The 24304-nt window shown below is 43.4% G+C and overlaps 1 protein-coding gene, 2 long non-coding RNA genes and 1 other non-coding gene across 14 annotated transcripts in view; 3 read left to right on the top strand and 1 right to left on the bottom strand.

Moving 5' to 3' along the window:
* LOC123848574 (putative uncharacterized protein DANCR) overlaps positions 1-24304 on the bottom strand; it is a 70049-nt gene that overhangs the window by 35976 nt on the left and 9769 nt on the right. For 4 of the 7 annotated variants that reach the window (XM_064584484.1, XM_064584479.1, XM_064584477.1 and 1 more), the window contains 3 exons: positions 16699-16907; positions 15888-16020; positions 13573-13640 (listed from right to left, as the gene is read on the bottom strand). In XM_064584484.1, coding sequence (XP_064440554.1) covers positions 16902-16907 — 6 coding nt within the window. In that variant the 3' untranslated portion in view covers positions 13573-13640; positions 15888-16020; positions 16699-16901. Of the gene's footprint in view, positions 1-13572; positions 13641-15887; positions 16021-16362; positions 16908-24304 lie in introns of those variants that run through there. The other 3 variants (XM_064584483.1, XM_064584482.1, XM_064584480.1) reach the window with 2 other exon arrangements.
* Positions 1962-6420, top strand: LOC123848572 (uncharacterized). Of its 2 annotated transcripts, XR_010409396.1 has the most exons (4): positions 1962-2057; positions 2345-2482; positions 4000-4162; positions 4509-6420. It is a non-coding gene; the product is annotated as an uncharacterized LOC123848572 (long non-coding RNA). The 2 variants fall into 2 exon arrangements; XR_008506596.2 differs by lacking the exon at positions 4000-4162.
* LOC123849179 (small nucleolar RNA SNORA26) lies at positions 2749-2870 on the top strand. Its single transcript, XR_006792005.2, has one exon. It is a non-coding gene; the product is annotated as a small nucleolar RNA SNORA26 (small nucleolar RNA).
* LOC135363590 (uncharacterized) overlaps positions 23553-24304 on the top strand; it is a 34303-nt gene continuing 33551 nt past the window's right edge. Inside the window, exon 1 of one of the 4 annotated variants that reach the window (XR_010409401.1) lies at positions 23553-23836. This is a non-coding gene — a long non-coding RNA (uncharacterized LOC135363590). The remainder of the gene's footprint in view (positions 23837-24304) is intronic. The other 3 variants (XR_010409399.1, XR_010409398.1, XR_010409400.1) reach the window with 3 other exon arrangements.

The following is a 24304-nucleotide window of genomic DNA, read 5'->3' as shown; positions in this document are numbered from 1 at the left end:
GTGGATCCTCAGGAGCAAAATGAGCAATTTCATCATGCCTACTGGACCCAGTGGGTAGCTGAAAGGATTAAATGAGATCATCTATGCAGAGCGATGTAAGCACAGAGCAGGTAGTAAGTGATCAGTAAAGGTTAGCACTTTATATCTTTGACATGCTGGCCTGACACATGCCAGCCTTGCAAACAGCAACATTTTATTGGCATGCGTTTATGTAACACATTATCAGTAAGCATCATTTATGGGCTTGTTTAACATGGTCTTCAAGGCCCAGCATGGTCTGGCAGTGACCAGCATCTCCCGCCACGTCCCCCACTGCAGCCCACTCTATATCATGCCTTATCCTGTATCTCTCTTCATTCCCCATCCCTTGGCTTTTTATGCAGAAGTCACAGCAGCCTTCCTGCATTTCCATGAAAGCACTGAGCTCCTTCCTAGAATACCCACTCTGCACACGCACTCCCTCCTCCATGGAACTATACCCCAGGGTGTTCTCCTTTGCCCCCTAAACTCGTCTTCAGTTTTCTGCTTAATCAGAAAGCTGGGTCTTTGACTTCCATTGTAACGCTAAAGTGCTAATTTTGCATTTTTGATGTGATTCTTGTATTCATGTCTGTTTTACCCACTAGACTAAAGGTTCCCCCAGGGCAAGGTCCATGTTTTGGGATTTTTTTCTCACTATCTATATCCCTCCAGGTCTACCACAGTGTTTGGCATATGTTTGGTTGTCAATACATACAGATTCTATAAACGTATAAACATACCCCAGTAGGAGGCTATGACTCTCAAGGACTGAGCATTTCTCTTTTTCTGCTTTATTTCATAATCACTATTCCCCTAACCCCTGGCCTTCACTACACTATGAAAATATACATATTTTACTAGGTTAAAATAGCTTGGGAAAAATAAAATGTAAATTTCAGTTTAAAAAGAGAGGGAAGAAAAGAGATATCAATGAAATAAACACAGCTAGAAATGGGGTAGTGAGCCAGCATTAGCGAGGAGCAGTATGAGTAGTAGTTAATCCACTGCTGCAGGCCCATTTTAGGGCTGGGAAGGACTGGGAAGCTGAAGGGTTTGAAGACCCCTATCCCATCCCCACCACACTTAATTTTCTTCGTAAGTTTCCTCCCACTAGTGACTTCCCCCAGAACTGTGCGCCCCAGGGCAATGGCCTTTGTCCATCTTGGCCTCCTCTGCATTATCAAATATGGACCAAAATAGGACCCTACCCATGTGCAGGGTGCCAACCAAGCATCACTCCTTAAAGAGCCTATTATCATATTTAGTCATTTCTGCAGTGAAATATATTTCAAAAAAAGCCCACTACTAACAGTTATGTTGAGTTTTGTTTCTTTGTTTCTTAGAGGCAGAGGGGATGACTATTCACAGGAATGACTATTTGCTATCTTCAGTTTTTCAAGTTGTAATAAACACTTATGTTTTTCTCCTTAGCATAAGACATATTGGTTACTTACGTCTTGATTTTTCTTCTCCACTAGAATGCCAGACTAAGGCCTTTGTTTCAACCATTTGAGGATTAGAAAGTTACTCAATGTGAATAAAAATGTGGCATGGGAAAGAACAGCTCGGGATTTTAGGAGGCTGTATGACCCAGAGCTGTGGCCCAGGTGCTGAGCTGGGGAGAGGTAACAGCTAAAGCCTCGCCAAGAGAGTCCCCGAGGAAGGAACGTGGGCCTGCAGATCCAAGAGGGTCCCTTGAGGGACGCCATTATCCCGCCTGGTCCCTCAGGCTCCAAAAATGATGCCCTGCTCAACTGGACTAGTCTTCCCGCCAAAGCAAGAGCCAAAAGTCCTTGGAGCTGAGACCTTGGGGGCCAACGGCCGGCCCCGCCCCCTTCCACCCCACTTCCCGACGATTGGCTGCTCTCCCCGCCGCCCCGCCCCTGCCTTCCCAAGGGTTGGCTGCTCGCCCCGCCCCCTCCTCCCGCCCCGCCCTCCCTCCGGGGGATTGGCCACCCTCCCAACCCACTTTGCAGCCCAGCGCAGCTGGCGGGGTCTCTGGGGTAGTGAACCTCTCTGTCTCGCGGATTTGGGCGGTGAGTGTGGCTTGGCTCTCCGGTCCCTTGTGGCGGGGAGGGCGCCCGGCCTGCGGGCCCGGCTGGGGCCGCGCTCGCCCCGCGTCCCCTCGAGCTTTGCCCGCCCGGAGCTCCGCTGCTCCCGGCGGCCAGAACGGAGGGGTAGAGCAGTCCTCGGAGGCCCGGGAGGGCGGGCGGCCCAGCTCGTCCCGGGGCCGCGCGAGGCACAGACGCCGCGCGGGGCCGCCCGGAGGCCTCCCCGCGCCCAGGCCCGGGCGCCCTGACAGCCTCGCGCTTCGCTCCCGCAGGGCGCCGCCGCGGCTGCTTTGTCGCGGGTTCGGGGCCGGCCCGCCTGCGGCTGCGGGAGCCCAGCCCGGCCCGACCCGGGGACCCGGGAGTCTGTCGCCGACGTGTGCGGGCTGCAGCGGCCTGAGCTCTACGCGCAGGTAGGTCCCCGTCCTGGGGTGAAAGACGGGGACCCAGGCCCGGAGCACGTGGCGGGTGGCGACCGGGGTTCCCACGTGTTCGGTTCTAAGGGCCCCAAATTGGCGGGCCTTTCGGATAGAGGGAATGCACGTTCCCGGGCTCCCCCCGCACAACAGCTGCTTCCGGTGGGTTTTCCCGAAAGCGCTGAGATGCGGGGGATATTGACGAGGGAGGCGTGCAGGGATCCTAGAGAGAACCCTGTAAAAATCCCCAAAGGCCCTTTCCTGTGCCCTTTTGAGGTTGACATGGTGCCTTAAGAGGCTAACACAGAAGGGTAAAATAAGTCTCCATAAAACCCAAGGAGGAGATTGTAAAACTCCTCTTTGGATCCTGTCTGGAGTCACAGCTGAACCAGAGGAAAGTTTTCTTTCGGTTCAAGCACCCTCCTGATATTTTAACACGCCTCAGAGCACAAGTGATGAAATCAAACTTAACCTTAGCATTGATGGTACATTCAGTGAAAGTGTTGGCATTTGTCTCTGAAGGCAGGAACAACCTACTAGAAAGACATAAAGACTATGAATTGAGAACATCTGAAGGCTGACAAAGGTCACAAAGCCTCTGGAGCCAGACTTCACTGGGTAGGAACAACCGATCCAGAATACTCGAAACTGACCCATTTTGAAATAGTTTTTGGTCACCCCATGCCTGCTGACATCTCTAAACCTTCCATTCCTGGATTGGGTGGGCATATGGGGCCTTGAGTGAACAATTCAATATGTTGACTAGTTATATATAAGAACTGTTGGAGCATATGATCAACAGGTGAAAAAAACATGGTCTTCACTTACTAACAAGCCTTGCCATACCTTTCTACCAGGAGATGGAGTATACATCAAGGTTTTTAGAAGAAAATATGCATTATCAGCTCACTGGGAAAGGCTTTAGGAAATACTGTTAACCATCTACACTGTCATCAGAATAAAAATCTTCCAGGATTCACATAAGACACACCCATGCTAGATCCAGATCATCACCCCTATAACAATTAGAAGGCTGTCCCTATGAGTGACCTCAAATTGAGGATTTCCAGAGCCTACTCAGGCTCCAGAAGCAGATGGCACCATGAAGTAGGCAGCTTTGTCCAAAATCTTGAATCAAGAAGGTTGTCTTCATTTATTTTCCATTGAAGCCTTTCTCCTTGACCTGGAAAATTCTCTGACCTAGAGATCTTTTTTAAAAGACCTTCCTCTTTTATTTACAGAAAGATTGGCTGGAGGTTGCTTGTCCTGAACTATCCTCCCTGTGTTCCTCCACTGTGGGCTCCCTTTCAAACAGTGTCTTGCTTCAACTAACCCTTGGTGCTTTTTCAACAATTCTACCACAACCCCATTACCCACACCCACCACTCTTCCAAACCCTGACACCTTAGCTATTTATCTGATTGCTGGTTATATCAACATCTATATAATGCGCAGGAACCTAACTAGTTTTTGTTCCTGCCCATGGAAATACCTGGTGGACCCATTCTGTGCAGTGGATGTAGAAAAGGGATCGGTATCCACAAACAAGAGGACAAAATCACTCTACTTGGCATTAGGAAACTTCTACAGAAGCTCAAGGTCTGTCATTTACTCCGGTGAAGCTTTTGGAGGGAAATTTTCCTCTTCGCAGTCAAAAATGACACTGGACCCTTCTAGGTAACGTACCAAAACAATACTGTAATCAAACACCACGGTTTGATTCCACAGATGGGGCACCTTCAAACCTTCTATAGATGTTGTAAATGGGTCCAAGACTGATTATTATGATGCAGATGTTTGCCTAGTCACTGGACATTATTCCTGGTTTGCAGGCCACACAAGTAGGACCGGGAATAGCTCGGCTTTTCCCCTGGTTGGTCTGCCCAATACCCGAGCCTACATATGGGTGGCCCAAAATTCTGGAATGACCTGGTTAGGTAATGACACCCATCTCTTCAGCTGCCAAAATCAAACCAAAGGTCTTCTATACCAGATTATTTTGCAACCTGTTTTGCTCTTACAGGCTGACAGAGGCACATGGTAAGTGGAGATGTGTGGATGCCAACATAACCAAATACAGAAGTCATGACGGACACCAGATGCCAGCCTGGTGGGTCACACGTTCCACTCTGACCTTGTCCATGGACGACAACTCTGGTGTTTATATCTTAGGTGGTAATAAGGTATATAAGGCATTCCCACCTAAATGGTCAGGGTGATGTGCACGTGGCTACCTGGCAGCTGCCCTCACCAGGTGTCCCACTTTAAATGCTAACCAAATCACAAACGCAGGCTCCTTAATAAACCAAGTAGCACCACATAGATGCACCCAACCAGACATCATGGACAGTCCACCCATTTATCACAACACCAATTCAATAAGGACCCTTTCTCCGGGTTTGGGAATGTCGCATCTAGAAGAAACAATTCTAAACATTTCCAAAGTGACAGAACAAGGATTCGCTGCCGCAGTGTAGACCTTGGAAACCCGCCAATCGAGAGTTAGCAGTTTACTCTCTGCACTCCAGAATCACCATCTGGATTTATCTGCTGCTCAACAAGGAAGAACATGTACAATCATGGGCAAACAATGCTGCCTCTATACAACTCAGAAGAAGTCCTGTTTCATCTGAACCGTGTGAAGGGACACGTCAACAATCTACATCGAACGAATGAATTACGGTTTAATTGGACTGACCTATTCTCAGGCGTGAGAGACCGGTTCAGTGGCCCATGGGGCCATGTGTTTGGATTTGTTCTTCCCTGCTTATTCGTCTTTGTCCTGATCTGTGTTTCCGTTCACAGATCTCTTACCTCCCGAGTTCCAGCCCGAGTCTCCTCCTCACAGCAGTACACTGGGCTGCTAGCTCGTGAAACTTCATGTCAGGGTTCAAACAAGGAACTCGGGGGGCTAGCCCCACCAGGAGGGCATAAAGACCGCTTTAAACTGAGAACATCTGAACAAACAGCAGCTGCGGAAAGAGGCCTACTTTAAACTTCGCTTTGATGACTAAAGCAGGCCTTTCTGAGAATTCAGCTGTCATAAACCCCTCTCCTAGGGAGTCTTTTGGAAGGGAGGAGCCTGATTTGGTATCAGGACATCCCGAAGAACTGTGTTAAGTCCTATCTGCTCCTTCCATACTTTCCCACTGAAGCCTTAATACCCCATTCCCTATCCCATTAAGCTGGTAGATAAAACCTCATCCCTGGCTGTTCTGACAGCCGCCCTTTATAGCCTACTCCCACATACATATATAATAAACTTTCCTCCTATTAATCTGTTCATTCACAGGCCCCCAGCCACTTGAACCTGAGATCCTGTATGTTTAATAACTGAAGTTAAGTTATTATAAGAAGACTCTCTTTACTTCCCTTCAGGCGAAAGCTATAAACCACTGAAGCTGAGAGGGTTTGGTGTGCTCTCCTGATCCGTGTGCATTTAATCTCCAGTCTGAAGGGGAAGTTTGTCTGGTGTGAGGTGTAGCCATCTGATCTCCCGTGGCCTGCAGCCGGGAGGATTGTAGGGACAAGGTAACATTTATTGTATTGAACACGTCAACTGTCCGAGCCCATAGTGAGGTCCTTCCGTTTATTAAATCCTCCCCATTTGGCAGGTGAATAAACTCAAAGGGTAGACAACTTGCTAAAGATTATATCATTACTAAAAACAAGAACAAGACGCAGAACGGGGTGTATGGTGTGCTCCCTTCCATAAAGCAGAGGAAATAATGTGTGTATGTCTACATATGTGTAGTTACTCAGTTTTGCAAATAGACCACTCAGGAAGGGTAGATAAGCCAGAAGCTACTGGAAGTGATTATGTTAAGGGGCATGGGCAGTGAGAGTCCCACCCCCTTTTTTAAAAGTTGAATATAAACAAACTGGTGAACATTTTAGCAAACCGACAACTTACATAGAGAAAATAGTACTTTCAAGTTATGCAAAAATAATCCAGTAATTCTGGGTACCTCCTTAGAGTGGGATTATTGCTCATAGTAACTTTGTCAAAAGATTGAAGAAACAGACTACTCCAGTGGCACAGAGCATAATAAAACCTCCTGGGCAGAAGTCCTACATCAGTTGCTTTCCTGTGTATGTTAAACAAAATGCAGCTGAACTCTTGACATTGAACCTGGAGAAGCCATTAAAGTAAGCACCCAGCTTTCAGTATTGAGTGTGGTATGTGGATCCTATGGTAGATGAGGGATGCAGGGTGCTAAATCAGAGTGGCAGAAGTGTAAAGCCATTGAGGGAAAATGTTAGGAAAAGAAATCTAGATTCACGATAACCTCAATTTTCTTCTATAAAATGGAGATAAACAGTAAAGGGTGGGTAGGGCCAATACTGCTTACTCCTCTTTTTTGGCCATAAAAATTAGTCTTATTAATTTCATTTTGGGAGAAGGTTGATGGCCACTGCCCTTGGATTCAGTGCTCATGGTGACTGCTGAAGACAAACTAGATTATCTCTTGAGTGCCTGTTGTCTGTTCCCTGCTAGAATGTAAGCTTCACAAAGACAAGTGTATTTGTTGAATCACAATGAAGAGGATTGCAGTAAAGATGAAAGAATGCAGGTCAAGCCCTCATGGTTGACCATGGGCATTGCTTAGCTCCATGTAAGTTGGAGTTCACCTATAGCCAGTGTGAATCTCTGGCAGATTTGAACTTTTGCATTGACTCTTGTCAGGTGTAAATTTGAAAACTTTTGAATAAAGTTGATTATTAGGTTTGGGAGTTCTTGGGGTGCCTGAGTGGCTCAGTCAGTTAAGCATCTACCTTTGGCTCAGGTCATGATCCCAGGGTCCTGGAATCAAGCCCCACAATGGGCTCTCTGCTCAGGAGGGAGTCTGCTTCTCCCTCTTACTCTGCCTGCCGGTCCCCCTTGCTTGTGCTCGCATGCTCTCTCTCTCTCTCTCTCTCTCTGTCAAATAAATAAATTTTTAAAATCTTAAAAAAAAAAAAAGATTTGGGAGTTCTTGTCCTGGCTTGCTTTGTTTCCCTTCAAGTATTCAGGTGCATCAGACACCTCACACATACATGCAAATGTATTTATTGAGCCCATTAATTTCACGATGTCAAGTATGAACAAAGTTATGAGGAAAAGTGAAATGAGAGTGCAGTCGTTGGAAGGTTAGGAGATGTCTATTGGGAGGATGAAGTCTTACCAAATAGCATGAGTGGTTTTGAGATATGTTAAGCCCTACAATATTGGGTTAAAGGATAAGAAGCTTTTCTGCTTCCATATGTAAAGTTTGTAGGGGATGGAAAGTCCTAGAAAATAGTTTCAAGTTACTAATGATGGACACAAAAACATTTTTTATATTTGAAACTTAGAGGAAAAATATCTTTGTCATTATTCAACAGAACACAATACATTGGTTGGGAAAGGAGTTTATTATTTATTAGCCAGCTCAAAAGGCACACTGGGTGTTTTAGCAATTCACTGAATTATTTATCAACATTTACTGAAAGTGAAAGATGCCCCAAATCAAGGGCCATTGTCATCAATTCTTTTAGAATTAAGAGTAATCCTTTGAATGATTGTTAACAATGGTGAGTGATTTGAACATCTTAACCTACAATAGGATTAAGATGGCTCTCCAAAAGACATTGTTCTTAAGTGTTTTGTTTGCAAATTGATACCATTTTAGAAGTTTTGGTATAATGAATGAAAAACATCAAAATTGAAGTATTATGCAAATGTCCTGTTTCTCATTTTAACTCACAAAATTGTAGCATTCAACAGTAGATCTTGCCTGTTGCAATTATTACCATGGTCTTTAAATGGTGATTTTCTACTTCTATGTTTATTACTTTAAAAATTCTACTGTATGGAAGATTTATTTCAATCATTTTTATCAGTATGGAATCATGGATATCCACATTATTCTTTGGCTGTAATGCAATACCATCATTTCTACTCGGGCTCAAATTGTCCCAGCTTTGGCCCCTGAGAGCTCTTTCAAGTTGGCTCCTACATCCTTTTGACATACGCCCATCCTTTGTTGTCTCTTTAAGACTTCCTTTCTGGGGCGCCTGGGTGGCTCAGTTGGTTAAGCGACTGCCTTCGGCTCAGGTCATGATCCTGGAGTCCCAGGATCAAGTCCCACATCGGGCTCCCGGCTCAGCAGGGAGTCTGCCTCTCTCTCTGACCCTCCCTCTCTCATGCTCTCTATCTCATTCTCTCTCTCAAATAAATAAATAAAATCTTTAAAAAAAAAAAAAAAAGACTTCCTTTCTGGAACATCAAGATGCTCCAGGCTCCTCTTATATTTTTCGTGCACAGCCTTAGAACCAGTCATTTTCTAAGGAACCATGGTTCCATTTACTGATAATGTTATTTAGAGACCAAAATCAGGGCACATAATGTGCTCATTGCCATGGCTACGAGGGTGTCCACCCTTGGTGGGCAAAGCTAGGAAATCTGTGTACATGAATCCATGTATCTACTGGTACCTATATTTCTATGTCTAGACATAGTAAAATAAATGAGTTCATACTGATTTCCCCAACTCATTTATGATGTGAAGAACAAAGGCAAAAGAAATATAGAAAAAAATTAAACTTCCTCATCATTTACAGCCCATTGATAAGTACTTGGGACAGGCAGATGACCATCTCCAGGGAACTTAGCTGCTCAATGTTAATACTTTTCTAGAGGTAAAAGGCAACCTTAGCTTGACATTAGCCTGACTTCCAGGTTCCTGTAAAAGTCCCTTTGGAAATTTATTTATCTCTACCCCCCAAGATATATTTTAACAATCATTCTCCAAGCATATGGCCCACTGATATACATCTGAAGAGTCTCATGACTAAGGTTTTACTAGACAGTACTAAATGATCTTTTCCTAACAACAGCTAGCCTCTCAAGGTCCTGGAAACCTTGCTTCCCAAATTCCTTAGAGACCTACACCATCCCTAACCCCCTCCCAACTTGAAAGTGTATAATCAGCCACTCCTCACAACCCCGTGCAGCTCTTTCTGTCCAGGGATCCTGACCCTGTGGTATAATAAAACCACCTTTTTGCACCAAAGACATCTCAAGAATTCTTCCCTGACCATTCGTTCCTAAACCCCAACTTTTCACATCAATCTATTTTTTTCTGAAACAATGAACTATTTTATCATATATGTATGATAAAATAAATTATATATATATCATAAATGTATACATATATAGATACCTCTTTAAAAGTTGATCCATCATTGGAATCTAGATAATCTAAGTACAAAATGGAAGTGATCAAGAAAACCACTTAAATTACTTAAAAGGAAATAAATTCAGTTCCTCTCTCAATTCTAATGTTACATAGAGGGACTACTGGGAAACAGATACTTTTTATTCTGATCATTACATTGCGGCTTTCTAGAAGATAGAGTATTTAAATGTAGCAATCTTAACCAAAAGTCAGTACTCCTGCAAAGGATTATTTCAGGGGGAACAGTTGCATTATTACCTTGCAACAATTTTGTAGAATGTGACTTTCAAACCTGAGATCTGGGAAAAATCAAAGATTAAGAGGATGCCCATTCAACATTAAGAAAAGAATTATGGGATATAGTAATAACAACTGTGGGTAAACACATATAATAAAAATAATTGTTAAGGAAAGTATGGATGATTTTCTCAATCAACAAATCTTAACTTATGATAAAATTCAATATTTCTAACATTCTTTTCTCTTACCTTCTTTCCCTCCATTACACTCACCTGGCCAAGTGCCAACTCTAGCTGACTCCCCGTCACCACCACCACCCCCCTCACCTCACCACTCCCCTCACCACTTCCCTACCCCACCCCACCCCCTGCCACCCCAAACCATCCACCTACTCCTGGCTTACACCTGCACCAGAGGCGTTGCTAGAATCTAATGCCTAAATGAGTTGCCAGGTTTCAACTAAGTTCACAATCACAAATCCAAAACTGACATTTAACATTGCCTAGCAATTCTATAGTTCCTGCTTTCCTGGACACCTATATCATACTTTCTCTTCTCCTCTTTCCTCAGAATAATCTTACACTCTCTTCCCAAACAAATACACATTCCCTTTTGATGACTTTGCCTCATACATCATGAAGAAGTAGAAGAAATTAGACCAAAGGTATCATCTCGCCAACCTACCGCTATGTTTACCTACACTTTGCCTCCTTTCTGTTTCTTGATGAAGCGCCCTTGAACCTGTTACTGTCTGAACCTCACTTTCTCCCCTCAACCCTCTCCATTGACATTTCTGTCCACCAATGAGGTTGTTCTCATCAAGGACACTGATGTCCTCCATCTTGCCAAGTCAGTGGTCCTACTAAGTTCTTAACAGATCTCCAAGTGCCATTCTTAACAGTTGGCCACTTCCTCTTTTCAAACACTCCCTGAATCACACTATAATGGTTAATTTTATGTGTCAACTTGACTGGGCCATGGGGTAACCAGATATTTGGTCAAACATTATCCTGGGTCTTTCTGTGAGCATGTTTTGGAGATTAACATTTAAACCAGTGGACTGTGTAAAGTAGATTTTTCTCCCTAATATCAGTGGGCCTTATCCAATCAGTTGAAGGCCTGAACAGAACAAAAGGCCTGACTCTTCCATGAGCAAGAATTTCTCCTGCCTAACTGCCCTCAAATGGGGACATCAGCTTTTTTCTTGCCTTCAGACTTGAACTGAAATACCAGATCTTCCTGGGTTTCAAGCCTGCTGGCCCTCAGATGGGAACTCCATGATCAGCTCACCTGGTTTTTCTCAAGCCTTTGACTTGGACTGAAGCTAAACCATCAGCTATCCTTGATCTCCAATTTGCCAACTCACTCTGCAGATATTGGGAGATATTGGGGCTTGCTGGGCTCTGTAATCATGTGAGCCAATTCCTATAATAAATCTGTGTGTGTCTGTGTGTGTGTGTGTCCTATTGGTTCGTTTCTCTGTAGAACCCTAATCAATACATATACTCTCCTGGTTTTTCTCCTGCCCCATTAGGTACCCCTTGGCCAAATCCTGCTCTGCTCCATCTCTAAGTGTTGGAGTAGTCTGGGTGTGGTTCTAGGCCCTCTGTTCCTCTCTATCTACATAATAACCTCCACCAGTGTCCTCATCCTGGCACTGTGGCTTTAAATAGTGTCTGTGTGCCAGTGATTCCCAAATCTGGATCTCATACCCTGATTTCTCCACTTAACTCTAAACTCATGTATTCATACTTATTTGTCATCTCTTGCTGGATGTTTCATAGGCATCTCTATATGGCCAAGACTTAACTCCCAATTCCTTCCCCAAACATTATTCCTTTTCCAGTTTTCTTCCTCACCATGCATAATGACACCATCCACCCAGGTGCTCAAGCCAGAAGTCAGATGGTCTTTCACTACCAGGCACACTGTGGAGATATTGTGAGCTTGGTTCCAGACCACCGCAATAAAGTGAATATTGTAATAAAACAAATCAAATGAATTTTTTGGCTTCCCAGTACAAATAAAAGTTATGTTTACACTCTGCTGTGGTCTATTAATTAATTGTGTGATAAGCATTATGTCTAAAAAAGTGTACATGCCTTCATTTAAAAATACTTTTTTGCCAAAAAATGCTAACCATCATCTGAGCCTTCTTCAGTGAGTCATCGCTTCTCGGCCTTTTGGCTAAGATCAAGTGAGCTTTCAGTGAGTCATAATCACTGACCACAGATCACCGTAACAAATATAATAATAATGAAAATGTTGAAATATTGAGAGAATTACCAAAATGTGACACAAAGACATGAGGTGAGCAAATGCTGTTGGGGAAAGATGGCGCTGACAGACATGCTCCACAGAGAGCTGCCACAAGCCTTCGATTGGTAAAAGCCACGGTAAACCATGCAGCACAGTAGGAAGAGGTATGCCTGTGTTGCTTCCTCTCCCTTCCCCTCTATCCGACACATGCCATCCACCAGCCTGTCAGCAAATTCTTTCAACTGCCACCATATAATCCCAATATCGGTCAGCATCACTCCAGTTCCAGCCACGGAGTCCTCTACCCTGGATTGCTGCAACCCTCCTCACTCTCAGGGTCTAATCTTGTCCTCCCTTCCCAAAATTCTTTCTTTGTGCTTTAGGCAAAGGAGACTCAAAAAATAAATAAACAATATCACATAATTCCCCTGCTGCAAGTCTCCAAGGGCTTCCTCTCATAATTAGAATAAAATCCAAACTCCGTAAGTGGCCTATAAGCCCTGTGTGATCAGATGCATGAATCCTCCAAGTTCGTTCTTATCTTGGGATCTTTGCTCTAGCAGTCAGCAGAGGGCTGCCCACACTGCTCACCCTGTCCCCATCTTCACGTAGCTTGAGTTCTTGTCACTGAGGTCTCAGTTTACATAGTACCTTTGAGAGACTTCCCTTATCTGAGCTCCCCAGCTAAAGAAAGACTACTGTCTCTCACTTCATGGCCTTCTGCTACCCAGTTCTTCCCTTTCCCTCCAGGAATGAATGAAGGATAGTGCGTGCTATTGCCATTCTAAAGAGCACAGCATTAAAGAAAGAGTAGGAACGTTTGAATGAGAATTTTATTTATTTTTTTTTAAGATTTATTTTTTTAGAGAGCGAGCGAGAGAGAAACAGCATAAGAAGGGAGAGGGTCAGAGGGAGAAGCAGGCTCCCCGCTGAGCCAGGAGCCCGATGTGGGACTCGATCCCAGGACCCTGGGAGCATGACCTGAGCCGAAGGCAGACGCTTAACCATCTGAGCCACCCAGGCGCCCTGAATGAGAATTTTAAAATGATCCTTTTGGGGTGCCTGGGTGGCTCAGTTGGTTAAGCATCTGACTCTTGATTTGGGCTCAGGTCATGATCTCAGGGTCGTGAGATAGAGTCCCCAGTGAGCCATGTCAGGCTCCGCACTCACTGGGTATTCTGCTTGAGATTCTCCCCCTCCTTCTCCCTCTGCCCCTCCCCCCAACTCATGTGCCCAGACACTCTCTTTAAAAAAAAAATAAAAATAAAAAATAAAAATGATCCTTTTGTCCTTTTGTAACCCCGTTTGTTTTCTTCAAGTGAAATAATTTCTTAGTTGTTTGCTTATTTACTCATCTATTCATTCAGCAAACATTTGTTGAGTACTTACCATGTGCTAGTGATTGTCCTTAGTCCTGGACGCACGACAGTGAATAAGACAGACATAAGGCTTACATTCTATCAAGAGAAGAAAAACAAACAAAAAAATCACACTTTGAAAAAGTAAAAATAAAAGAGAGTGATGTGATCGTGAGTAGCTGCCAGGCTACCTTATAGGCAGCAGGGCAATTAAGTGAAGTCTCTGACGAGCTACCGTCTTGCAGTTATATCGGCATCTTTGCAAACCTTTGCTGGGATTTAGTTTCCTTACTGCAAGATGGCAATAATAATAATAAAATCTATCTCACTGGTTTTTTGTGAGATGGTATGAGTTTTGCACGTAAAGTGTCCGAAAATGCCTGTCATATAAAAAAAAAAACAATTTATAAATGTTAGTTTTTATTATCACTTTAAACTGAGGTCCCAGATAAGATTTCTTGGAGGAAGAAACACTTAAGCTGAGGCCTAAAGGACAAGTAGGACCCAGCCTTGTGGAGATGGGGGCCAAGAAGAGGGTTCTGGGCAGAGGAAGGAGCTGGTACAAAGGTTTGGATGGGGCAGTTCCGGTTCTGAAGCTGGGTGGGAGGTGAATGATCATGTGCCCTGTAAGCCTGACAAGGGAATGTGAATTTCATTTAAATGCTTTGAAAAAGCAATGATCCTTTAAAAAAGGATCACTCAGCCTGTTTTGCAGATCTGAGATTTCCCTTCCATTCAAACTTAAATTATAAAGTACAATGCTTCGGTTCAACAGATCACAAAAATATAAAAATGACTCTAATTCAGCTAAGTTGGATTTGAAGGCAGAGAACACCAAGTGTGATTTAGAGATTGTAGGGAAAGGAAATGAGCTTTAGATGAAACCATGTTTACTAGTAAACTGTTCAGGGCACTAGTTCTCAAGCTTGGAAGCACATTGGAATCAACTGGTAAGATTTACAAAAGATACTGATTCCCAGGTCCCATTCCCAGGTAATCTGATACAATTAGTCTGGGGTGCAGTATGGGCATTGGGCATTTTTAAAAGAACCCCAGGTGATTCAAATGTATGAGCAAGTTTTATAAACACTAATTTGGGGGAGACTTTAAAACTATTTCTCCCAGTGTGCAAATTCTGGTTATTAGGTTTGTGTAGGTTACTATAAAACATACCAGTGTGGGGATGCCTGGGTGGCTCAGTTGGTTAAGCATCTACCTTCGGCTTGGGTCATGATCCCAGGGTCCTGGGATCGAGCCCCACATCGGGCTCCCTGCTCGGCGGGGAGCCTGCTTCTCCCTCTCCCTCTGCCTGCCGCTCCCCCTGCTTGTGCTCTCTCTCTCTGACAAATACATAAAATCTTTAAAATAAATAAACAAACAAACAAATAAATAAATAAAACAAGCTTCACTGACTCTGGGGGGAAAAAAAATATATATATATATATATACACCAGTGTGCACACCAACTTTCATAGCAGTATTATTCACAGCAGTGAAAAGATGGAAACAACCCAGTGCCCACTGATGGATGTGAATGGATAAAGAAAATGTGCTGTATACACACAATGGACTGTTATTCAGCCTGCAAAAGGAACGAAAGTCTGGTAGATACTACAGCGCGCATGGACCTGGAAGACATCACGCTGAGTGAAATAAGTCAGACACAAAAGGACAAACACCGCATGATTCCAGTTGTATGAAGTTCCTAGAAGAGTCTAATTCATAGAGACAGAAAGTAGAGCAGAGGTTACCAGGGGCTAGGAGGAAAGGGAATGGGGAGTTACTATTTCATGGGTACAGAGTTTCAGTTTGGGAAGAGGACAGATTTCTGGAAACGGTTGGTGGTGATGCTTGTACAACATGGTGAATGCTCCTGATGCTGAAAACAGTTAAAATGGTCAAATCGTGTGTTATGTATATTCGACAACAATAAAAAAATTCAAACAAAAACAGTTGCCAGGGGTGGGCTGTGAACCGCTTTTTCCAACTAGGTGTAGAGAGTTACTGTGAAGGAATATGGGACAGGGTTGTTTCATAATTGCCTTAATAGAGTTTGTCTGGTAGTGGTTTTTTCCCCACGCCATTTTCAAAGAAGGTTGCTCTCTTTTCCTTTCCTTACGACTGGCTGTCATAAAAGCTTCCCGCGTATGCAGACAGGTAGAGACAGGAAGCAGCCATCAGCAGCGCCGGGCTGGGAAGCCTCTGGTGTGGGGCCTTTGGGAGCAAGGATCAGACATGTGCCTCCTTCACCCTCGCACCTTTGATGTGCTCCTGCCTGGAACGCACATGGACACACCCGACAAAACTGAGACACCAAAATCACCATTGTCATCAAGTGACACTTACCAAGAGAGGTCTAATTTGTATCTGACTTGCTAATGCTTTTGGTGTTCCGAAGAGGAAGATAAATTGAATGGAAGCATCTCTGTTTGGTATCAATTTTCATGACGTAAATGAGGCCATTTCAAAACTGTCTCAGCTGCAAGAAAGGGATCACAATATCAGACAAAGGCTTTGAGTCACAGTCGTTGTGATTATCTGCTTTAGCAGAACATAGGTAAGCTTTCTCGGCTTGGTTTTCCTATGCAAAAGAATTGTATCATAAATTCATGTTGGATACAAGTAGCAAATTGCTCATATTTAGAATTTTTCTCAATTTTGAAAGATGTAGAGGCTAGGAGATCTGTCACATATACTTGCTCCCCAAGCAGAGGATTCTAGAACTGCGTGTCTAGAAGTGTGATCCTGGAATACGGCCAGCCCACTGTGTGTATGAAGTTCCTAGGACCACTGTCACAAATGACCACAAACTTGGTGGCTTAAAACAACACATGTTTATTGTCTTACAGTTTGAAATCAGTTTCACTGGGATGACATTAAGGTGTCTGCGGGCCCACACTTCTTTTGTAGGCTCAAGGGAATAACCTATTTCTTTCTTTTTTTTTTTTTTAATTTAAGATTTTATTTATTTACTTGACTGAGAGGGGAAAGAGAGAGAGAGAGAGCACACAAGTGGGGGGAGCAAAAGAAGCAGTCTTCCTGCCAAGCAGGGAGCCCAACGTGGGGCTTGAGCCCAAGGTGATCACGACCCAAGCTGAAGGCAGATGCTTAACCAACTGAGCCACCCAGATGCCCCAGGAACAACCCATTTCTTTGCCTTTTCCCGCTTCCAGAGCTTCATTCCATGCCTCCCTCCTCCGTCTTCAAAGCCAGCAGCATATCCTTAGCTGTAGCGCTGCTTTCTTCTGTTCTGCCGTCCAGTCGCTCTCAGTTTCCTTCTTATAAGGACACCTGTAATTACATTTACAGTCCGCTCAGGTAGTCCCGGGTAATTTCTCCATCTCAAGATCTTTTGTTTAATCACATCTGCAATATAGGTTAAAATTCACAGGTTCTGGAGATTAGGATGTGGATATACTTGGAGGCCATTATTCAAGCTACCATACTGAGGAACCGCATTTTGAATAGAAGGAAATTTGAATTTAAGTAACCATGTGGCTAGTGGCTACCATTTGGACACAGATACACAGAATATTTTCAAATTCACAGGAGGTTCTATAGACCGCACTGCTTTAGTGTTGTCTAAAAGCCAATACCAGTTATAAAATAAATAAGTCACAGAGATGGAAAGTACAGCATAGGGAATATAGTCACTAATATTGTAATAATGTTAATAACATTGTGTGGTGACAGATGGTAAGTACACTTATCATGATGAACCCTGTGTAATGTATAGAATTGTTGAATCACTATATTGTGCACCCGAAACTAATATAACATTGAATGTCAACTATACTTAAATAATAAAAAAGATTTTTAAAGCTCCTCATGAATAAAAAGAAAAGAAAAGGCCAAAAGCAGATGCTTTGTTTTATAGCCATCTTGAGTTTATTGTTGGGCTATGCTGCAAAAAAAAAAAAAAACTACATAAATTTGTCTTTTAGAGATTTGGAACACATCATCCCATGGATAGGATGAGGAAAACTCTTAGTGATTCTTCCCCATCGAGCAAAGATTTAATGAGTATTTTTGATGGGCCAGGCACTGAACTCCGAAAGTAGTTCACAATCTACAACATAATGGATACACATAGTGATAGCAGGAAGCAGGGAGAGCATGAGATCAGAAACTGATCCTAGTGAGGTCCAGGAAGGAATTCTGGAGGATGTAAAACTGAAGTTAAGAGATGGCCAAGCCAAGAAGGATAAGAAAGAACACAGGCAGAGAGAAAGGGGTAAGAAAGATATTATCAGGAGAGGGAGAAGCATGCGCAGAGGAAAGAGGTTAAGACAGGGCTCTGGGAGTAGAGCTATATGACTGAATTATGTGGGGTCAGGAGGGGCAAGGCAGAAAAAAAGGCAGGGGCCAAATCTTGATGGGCAGAGTACGCCATGATAAGGAGTTTGGACTTTATCCCGAGTGTCCATTAGGACTTGTTTGAATGCAGATGACAGAGGGACAGTATGAGTGCCTAAAACAAGGCATATGTTTATCTATATCTGCACCAAGGCTGGTGGGGAAGTTGTGCTCCTTAAAGCCCTGGGGGTGGGTGGCAGATTCCTGCCACCTCATTTCTTTGCCATCTCTAGTATATTCATTTGCTAAGGTTGCCATAACAAAGTACTACAACTGAGTGGCTTAAACAACAGAAATTTAGTACCTCACAGTTCTGGTGGCCAGACACCCAAGATGAAGGAGTTGACAGGATTTGTTTCTTCTGAGGACTGTAAGGATAAATCTGTCCCAGGCCTCTCCCACAGCTTCTGGTAGGTTTCGAGAAATCTTTGGCATTTCCCGTTTTGTAGAAGCATCTCTGCCTTCACCTTGATGTTCATATAGTGTTCTCCCTATGTGTGTCTCTAGGTCCAAATTTCCCTTTTTTATAAGGACACCAGTCAGATTAGGGGCTTCCACTACTTCAGTATGACCTCATCTTAACCCATTTACTTCTGCAATGAGCCTATAAGATCACATTCCAAATAAGGTCACATTCTAAGATACTGGAGGTTAGGACTTCAACATATAAATTCTGGGGGCAGAGGGTGGACAGAATTCAACCCATAACACCTAGGATGTGGCTCTTATCCTTATGGCCCAAGACAGCACTAGAGATCCAGCCACCACATTCACATTCAGAGTCTCCTTAAAGGGCCCATCCTTGCAGGTCCTTCTTCCACATGGACTCAGATGTTTGCTCTGAAGGTGCTAATAGATTCTGGTTCTGAGGTGATCATTGGAGCGTTGTACTCCTAAAGAGGGCACTGACCATTTGTTAGCAATGCCTCTTTCTTAGACATAGAGTCAGAGAAAAACCTGGCTGAAGAATGAGGACAGGGAGAGGGAAGGTTGTTGCCTTCCCAGATCATTCTAGAAGGACTTTGGGAAGAATAAGGGATTTCAGTACACATTCACAAGACCAAGTTGCTGGGCAATGTGGCTCATTTCCCACAGGTTGGCTTCATGTACCTCCCTTTCCCTTTTGCAATGTCTGTTCTCCTGTAGGTTGTGGTCACCCTGTGTTTATCTCCTTTACTAGACAAGATGTTCCTTGAGAGGAAACAAAGCCCCTTTGAGGTCTGATGGGTCTCACAGAGATGGGAGGGAGGTTGGGGATTCAAAGCTTAAATCTCAGCTCTAGCACTTATTAGCTGCAGAAACTTGATCCCCGCCCCCCCCAAAAAACTTTAGCTTTATCACTTGTAAAAATGAGATAACAATAGTTACCTTGTAGTGTTGTTATGATTATTAAAAACAACAAATGCAAGTGTGTGCGCTACGGTAGATGCTCAATGGTAAGTATTATCTATGATTTGTGCCCAGCTCAGGGCACCTGGCAGAGTAGGGGCCTCAATAAATATTCATTGCCCCAGTGGAAATTTTTTTTTTAAGATTTTATTTATTTATTTGAGATAGAGCGAGAGTGAGAGAGAGCACAAGCAGGGGGAGCAACAGGCAGAGGGAGAAGCAGACTCCCCACCGAGCAGGGAGTCTGACGCAGGACTTGATCCCAGGACTCCAAGATCATGACCTGAGCCGAAGGCAGATGCTCAACCAACTGAGCCACCCAGGCGCCCCGCCCCTGTGGAAATTTAGATCACAACTAAAGCCCTGTGCTATACTCAGGTCTGGAAACTGATGATAAATTAAAATAGGTACTATTAAACACAAGACATTAGAAAAGAAACAGTTATCAAATTCAAGTATGATGGGGAGAAATACACGTATCTAATGTAAAAAGTAACACCTGAAGTACATAATAATATGTATCATTTGTATCATATGTATCATTTTATGGCACAAGACTTCAATGTCTGATGGAATAAACAGGACAAAATGATTTGAGGAATTCCTTACACACCAGAGCCAAATCTGACTCAGCCACTCTCTCAAACACAGCAGTGATAGCCCAGGAAAGCCCTCTAAAAGAGAATTTGGTGTGAACTTGGACCAGGACAGATAATAAACTCCATGTATTGGTCCTACAGCAGGAATCTTTTCATATGATTTGGGGCTGCATATTTTACAGTGTCTGATCATAGGAAATGTCTCCCGAAGCATTAAGCTCTCCCACACCTGAAATAATATTTTCATTGCTAACAGTGCAAGGTCAAAAGAACTGGGTGTCTTACCTATGTGTGGGAAGGCATGTTTTGAATTTCTAAAATGAGATTTTACACAGATATTTTTGAAGAGCAGCCCAGCAATAAACTGAAGTAGGCCTGCAGCTATGATATTAAGTATCTGGTATTGGCCTCTAGATGTCTTCTAAAGCAGAGATGTTGACAGAACTTCCTGTGAGGATGGAAATGTTCTGTATCTGTGCTAATTTGGTGGTCACTAGCTACATGGCTATTTTGATTCAAATTGAATGAAATTAAAAATTCAGTTCAGTGATGCACTATCAAGGGTTATTATAAAACAAATAGCAATGAAGACTGTGGTATTGATGCAAAGTAGACAAAACCAGTCTATCAAACAGAACAGAGTTGGGAACTAGGTCTACACATATATGGCCATCTGATTTATGACCACTGCAAATGGGGGAAATGATCTTTTAAATTAGCATGTTGGATTAATTGGATATCCACATGGGAAAAAAGGCATCTGGGTCCACTTCTATATCCCACCATTTACAACAATCAATTCCAAATGGATTACTGTTCCAAATGGAGCAAATTAGAATAGTAAAACTTTTAGAGGAAAACAGAAGAGAAATCTTAATAACCTGGAGTAAGTAGAGACTCCTTAAATCAGGAACACTCGCCATAAAAATTGACACATTGGAATATTAAAATTAAGATCTTTTTTTTCCTCGAAGGACTTCATTCATTAAAAAATGAAAAGAAACCCAGAATGGGAGGAGATATTTGCCACATACAGACCTGACAAAAGATGCATATAAAAAAATCCTCTTATAATACATAAACAGACTGAGCTTATTTGTCCAGTGGCATATGACTCAGCAATAAAAAGAAGTAGATTGCTGACACATGCAAAAGCATGGAATCAGAAATATAGTATGCTGAGTGGAAAGCAGGCTTGCACAAAAGAGTACATACTGTATAATTCCAGGAATACAAAATTTTGCAACACATAAAGCTAGACAGTGGAGAACAAATTAGAATGGGGGTAGCCCCCCAAAAAGTGGAAATGAAGATTGCCTGGGAGGAGGCATGGAACTCAAGACTCATGTGCTCAAAACTCAGCAGATGTACAATGAAGATTTGTGGATTTAATTTTGTTGAAGTTGTACATCAAAAGAAATCTTAGACATTGAATTTCAGTTAGTGATATACAGGCTAAATTACTTACAGGACATGTATTGCTATCTGTAATTTACTTTGAAAGGCAACAATATTAAGATGGATAAAGGAAAGGATAGAAATGTAACAAAGCAAGTTTTATAAAATGTTATTCATAGACTCTATATGGTAGGTTTATGTGTGTTTACTATAAAATTCTTTAAACTTTGCTAAACATTTGGGGCACCTGGGTGGCTCAGTCGGTTAAGCGTCCAACTCTTGGTTTCAGCTCAGGTCATGATCTCATGGTTTTGGGGCTCAGCTGTGGGATTGAGCCCCGAATGGAGCCCAGATTGAGACCCAAATGGAGCCCTGGGTCCAGCCCCATGTTGGGCTCTGCACTCAATGTGGAGTCTGCTTCAGATTCTTTCTCCCTCTCCCTCGTGCCTCCCTGTGCTCATACACTCTCTCTCTCTAAAATAAATGAGTAAAATTAAAAAAAATTTTTTTGCTAAATATTTGAAAATTATTATAATCAAATGTTAGGAAAAATACAAAAAAAAAAAACACTCAGCTCACAAAAATGGGCAAAACTTTAACAGACACTTCATAAAGTTATTTCTAAACAACTAATAAACATGTGAAAAGGTGCTCGACTTCATTAATCATCAGGGAAAGGCAAATTAAAATCACACAAGGCACAATTATCACCCACCAAAATGGTCAAAATGAAAAAAAGATGGAAAATACCAAGTATTGATGAGAATATGGAACAACCAGAACTGTCTTATTTTGCTGATAGGAGTGTAACTGGCACACTTTGGAAAACTGTAATAAAATATCCAAATTTAAACATGGCACAACCTATGACCCAACAATTCCATTTCTAGGTGTATATCCAAGAGAAATGCATTCATCTTTCATCATGTTCATTAAAAGAGCTCTATTACAATGTTCATAACAATATATTTAATAGGTCTAAAATATACACTATTTCAATGTCTATCAACAATTGACTGGATAAATAAAATGTGGTGTATTCACATGGTGGAATGCAATACAGCATCCTCATGAACAAGCTGTAAATGGAGTCAACATATGGATGAACCTAATGAACATAACAGTGAGTTAAAGAAATTAGACATAAAAGAGTATGTGCTATAATGGTCCCGTTCATCATGTACAAACACAAGGCTGCTACTCTACTTACTACTTAAAAATCTAAGGATAGTGGATAACGCTGGGATGGGAGGGAAGTCGGTAGTGATTGGAAGGAAACACTTTTGGGATGCTGGTTGTGTTCTGTTTCTTGACCTGGTTGCTGGTGTGATCCATTTGTGGAATTTCATTTATGATTTGTGTACTTATCTGTAAGTATGTAAAATTTCAATAAAAAGCAGCTTCTACCAGAAGCTATGGGCAATACGGGGCTATTTGATTTGCCATTTGAGAGACTTGAGAAGGATTTGACAGACAGGATTAGATTTGCATTAGAAAGATTAATCCTTGGCTTTGTAGAGGATAGCAAGGAGAGGAGCTAAGGGGTGTGTTTGTAGAAGTAATCCAGGCAAGCGATTATGAAGGCCTGAATTAAAGTAGGGCAGTAGGGCTGACAAGGACAGAGTATAGTTGATATTTAGAGAAGAAACAGACAGAACTTGGACAAGTCACTAAATCCCTCTGTGCCTCCTTTCCTCACTTGAAAAATGGAAGTAACAGTAGCTACTTCATTGGGGCTATTTTGACGATTTAATGATTTGTTCCAAATCAAACAAGCAGCAAAAAGTCAATGCTCATTGCATACTATGCAGAGCAAGATATAAGGTATTCAGATTAGGAAGCTTTAAGGGAAACATCTTAATTTGGCAAGGTCCACACAACCCTGCCTTCTTTCAAGCACAGGTAAAATCACCTCCCTGCCTAAGACTGGGTAGTGTGGAACACAGAGTTAATGGCCACGGTTCGGAATACGACAGAACGTGTCAGAGCCTGAGCGTGATCTGTTCCTACCAGGCCACCAGGAAGAGGTTAGGGGTGTTTGGGGACGGGAGTCCCAGCACCCGGAACGCAGCGCCTCCTCCCCTACCCCCTCGGCTCAGAGGCGGGGCCACTGAAGGGGCCGGGGATCCAGGCCAAGGGGGTGGAGTTGGGGCCAGAAAAGATGCCAATGGGACGCGAGCTTTCCCGTGTTTAACCAATTGAATGTGCTCAGGACCGCCCCCACCCGCTGATTGGCCCAACGCGTCTCCCTGTGTTCTCGCGGTTTGTGGGAGCCTCGCCGCGGTCTCACGAGGGGGCGGGTGTTTGGCGGCCTCGGTTAGGTGGTCAGGCTCCTCCGACGCCTGGAGGCGTCCTTCCGCTCCGGACCGCCCTGGCGTCGCCGTGCCCGAGGCGGGGGAGAGGCGCGGCCCGGGCTTTGGGTTCTCGGGCTGGACCTCGCCTGCACCCGCCTTCTCCTCCGCAGGAGCGGAGCCTGGCCGGCGGAGCGGCTCTGCTGTCACTTGGCCCAAGGACCCTGGGGTAGGAAAGCGCGACCTGATTAGATCCTGCCAGGTACTGACGCCCACTCCTGTGTTGTATGCAACTTTGAAGGGAACATTTGGATTAAAAATACTGAGTGAACGTGTGGTTCTGTTGCGAACACACTTTTTAATGCATGCAGTACCTATGGTATACCATGCTTGTAGGGATTAGCCGCCTTAAGTGTGCCAGCCCGTTTTTAGCATGTGCTTATTGTGCTAATTTACGGAGAGTTCACGTGGAGCCACATTTACATTTTGAACTTCGTTTCTAATGCAGACCCTTAAAGTAGCCCTGTTCACCTCCTAAAAAAGTAATGCAGATTCCTCCAGTAAGGGAGCATGTCAGTGTGTACTGAATTCTTGCACTTGTCAAAAACCACAAAATTATCTTCAAGTACTTAATACTGAAAGTCTTGAGCCTGAGTCTGTGTTTTCAGTGAAGGAAAAGCACTGCCAGAAAAGTGGGGGGGGGGGGGGGGGAAGAGGCAAAGGAGAATCC

This window comes from Mirounga angustirostris, unplaced genomic scaffold (genome assembly GCF_029215605.1).
Source record: "Mirounga angustirostris isolate CCGP_5_RB_7025 unplaced genomic scaffold, mMirAng1.0.hap1 SCAF_2, whole genome shotgun sequence".
NCBI classification, from domain to species: Eukaryota; Metazoa; Chordata; class Mammalia; order Carnivora; family Phocidae; genus Mirounga; species Mirounga angustirostris.
This window is presented reverse-complemented; position numbering and strand designations above follow the sequence as displayed.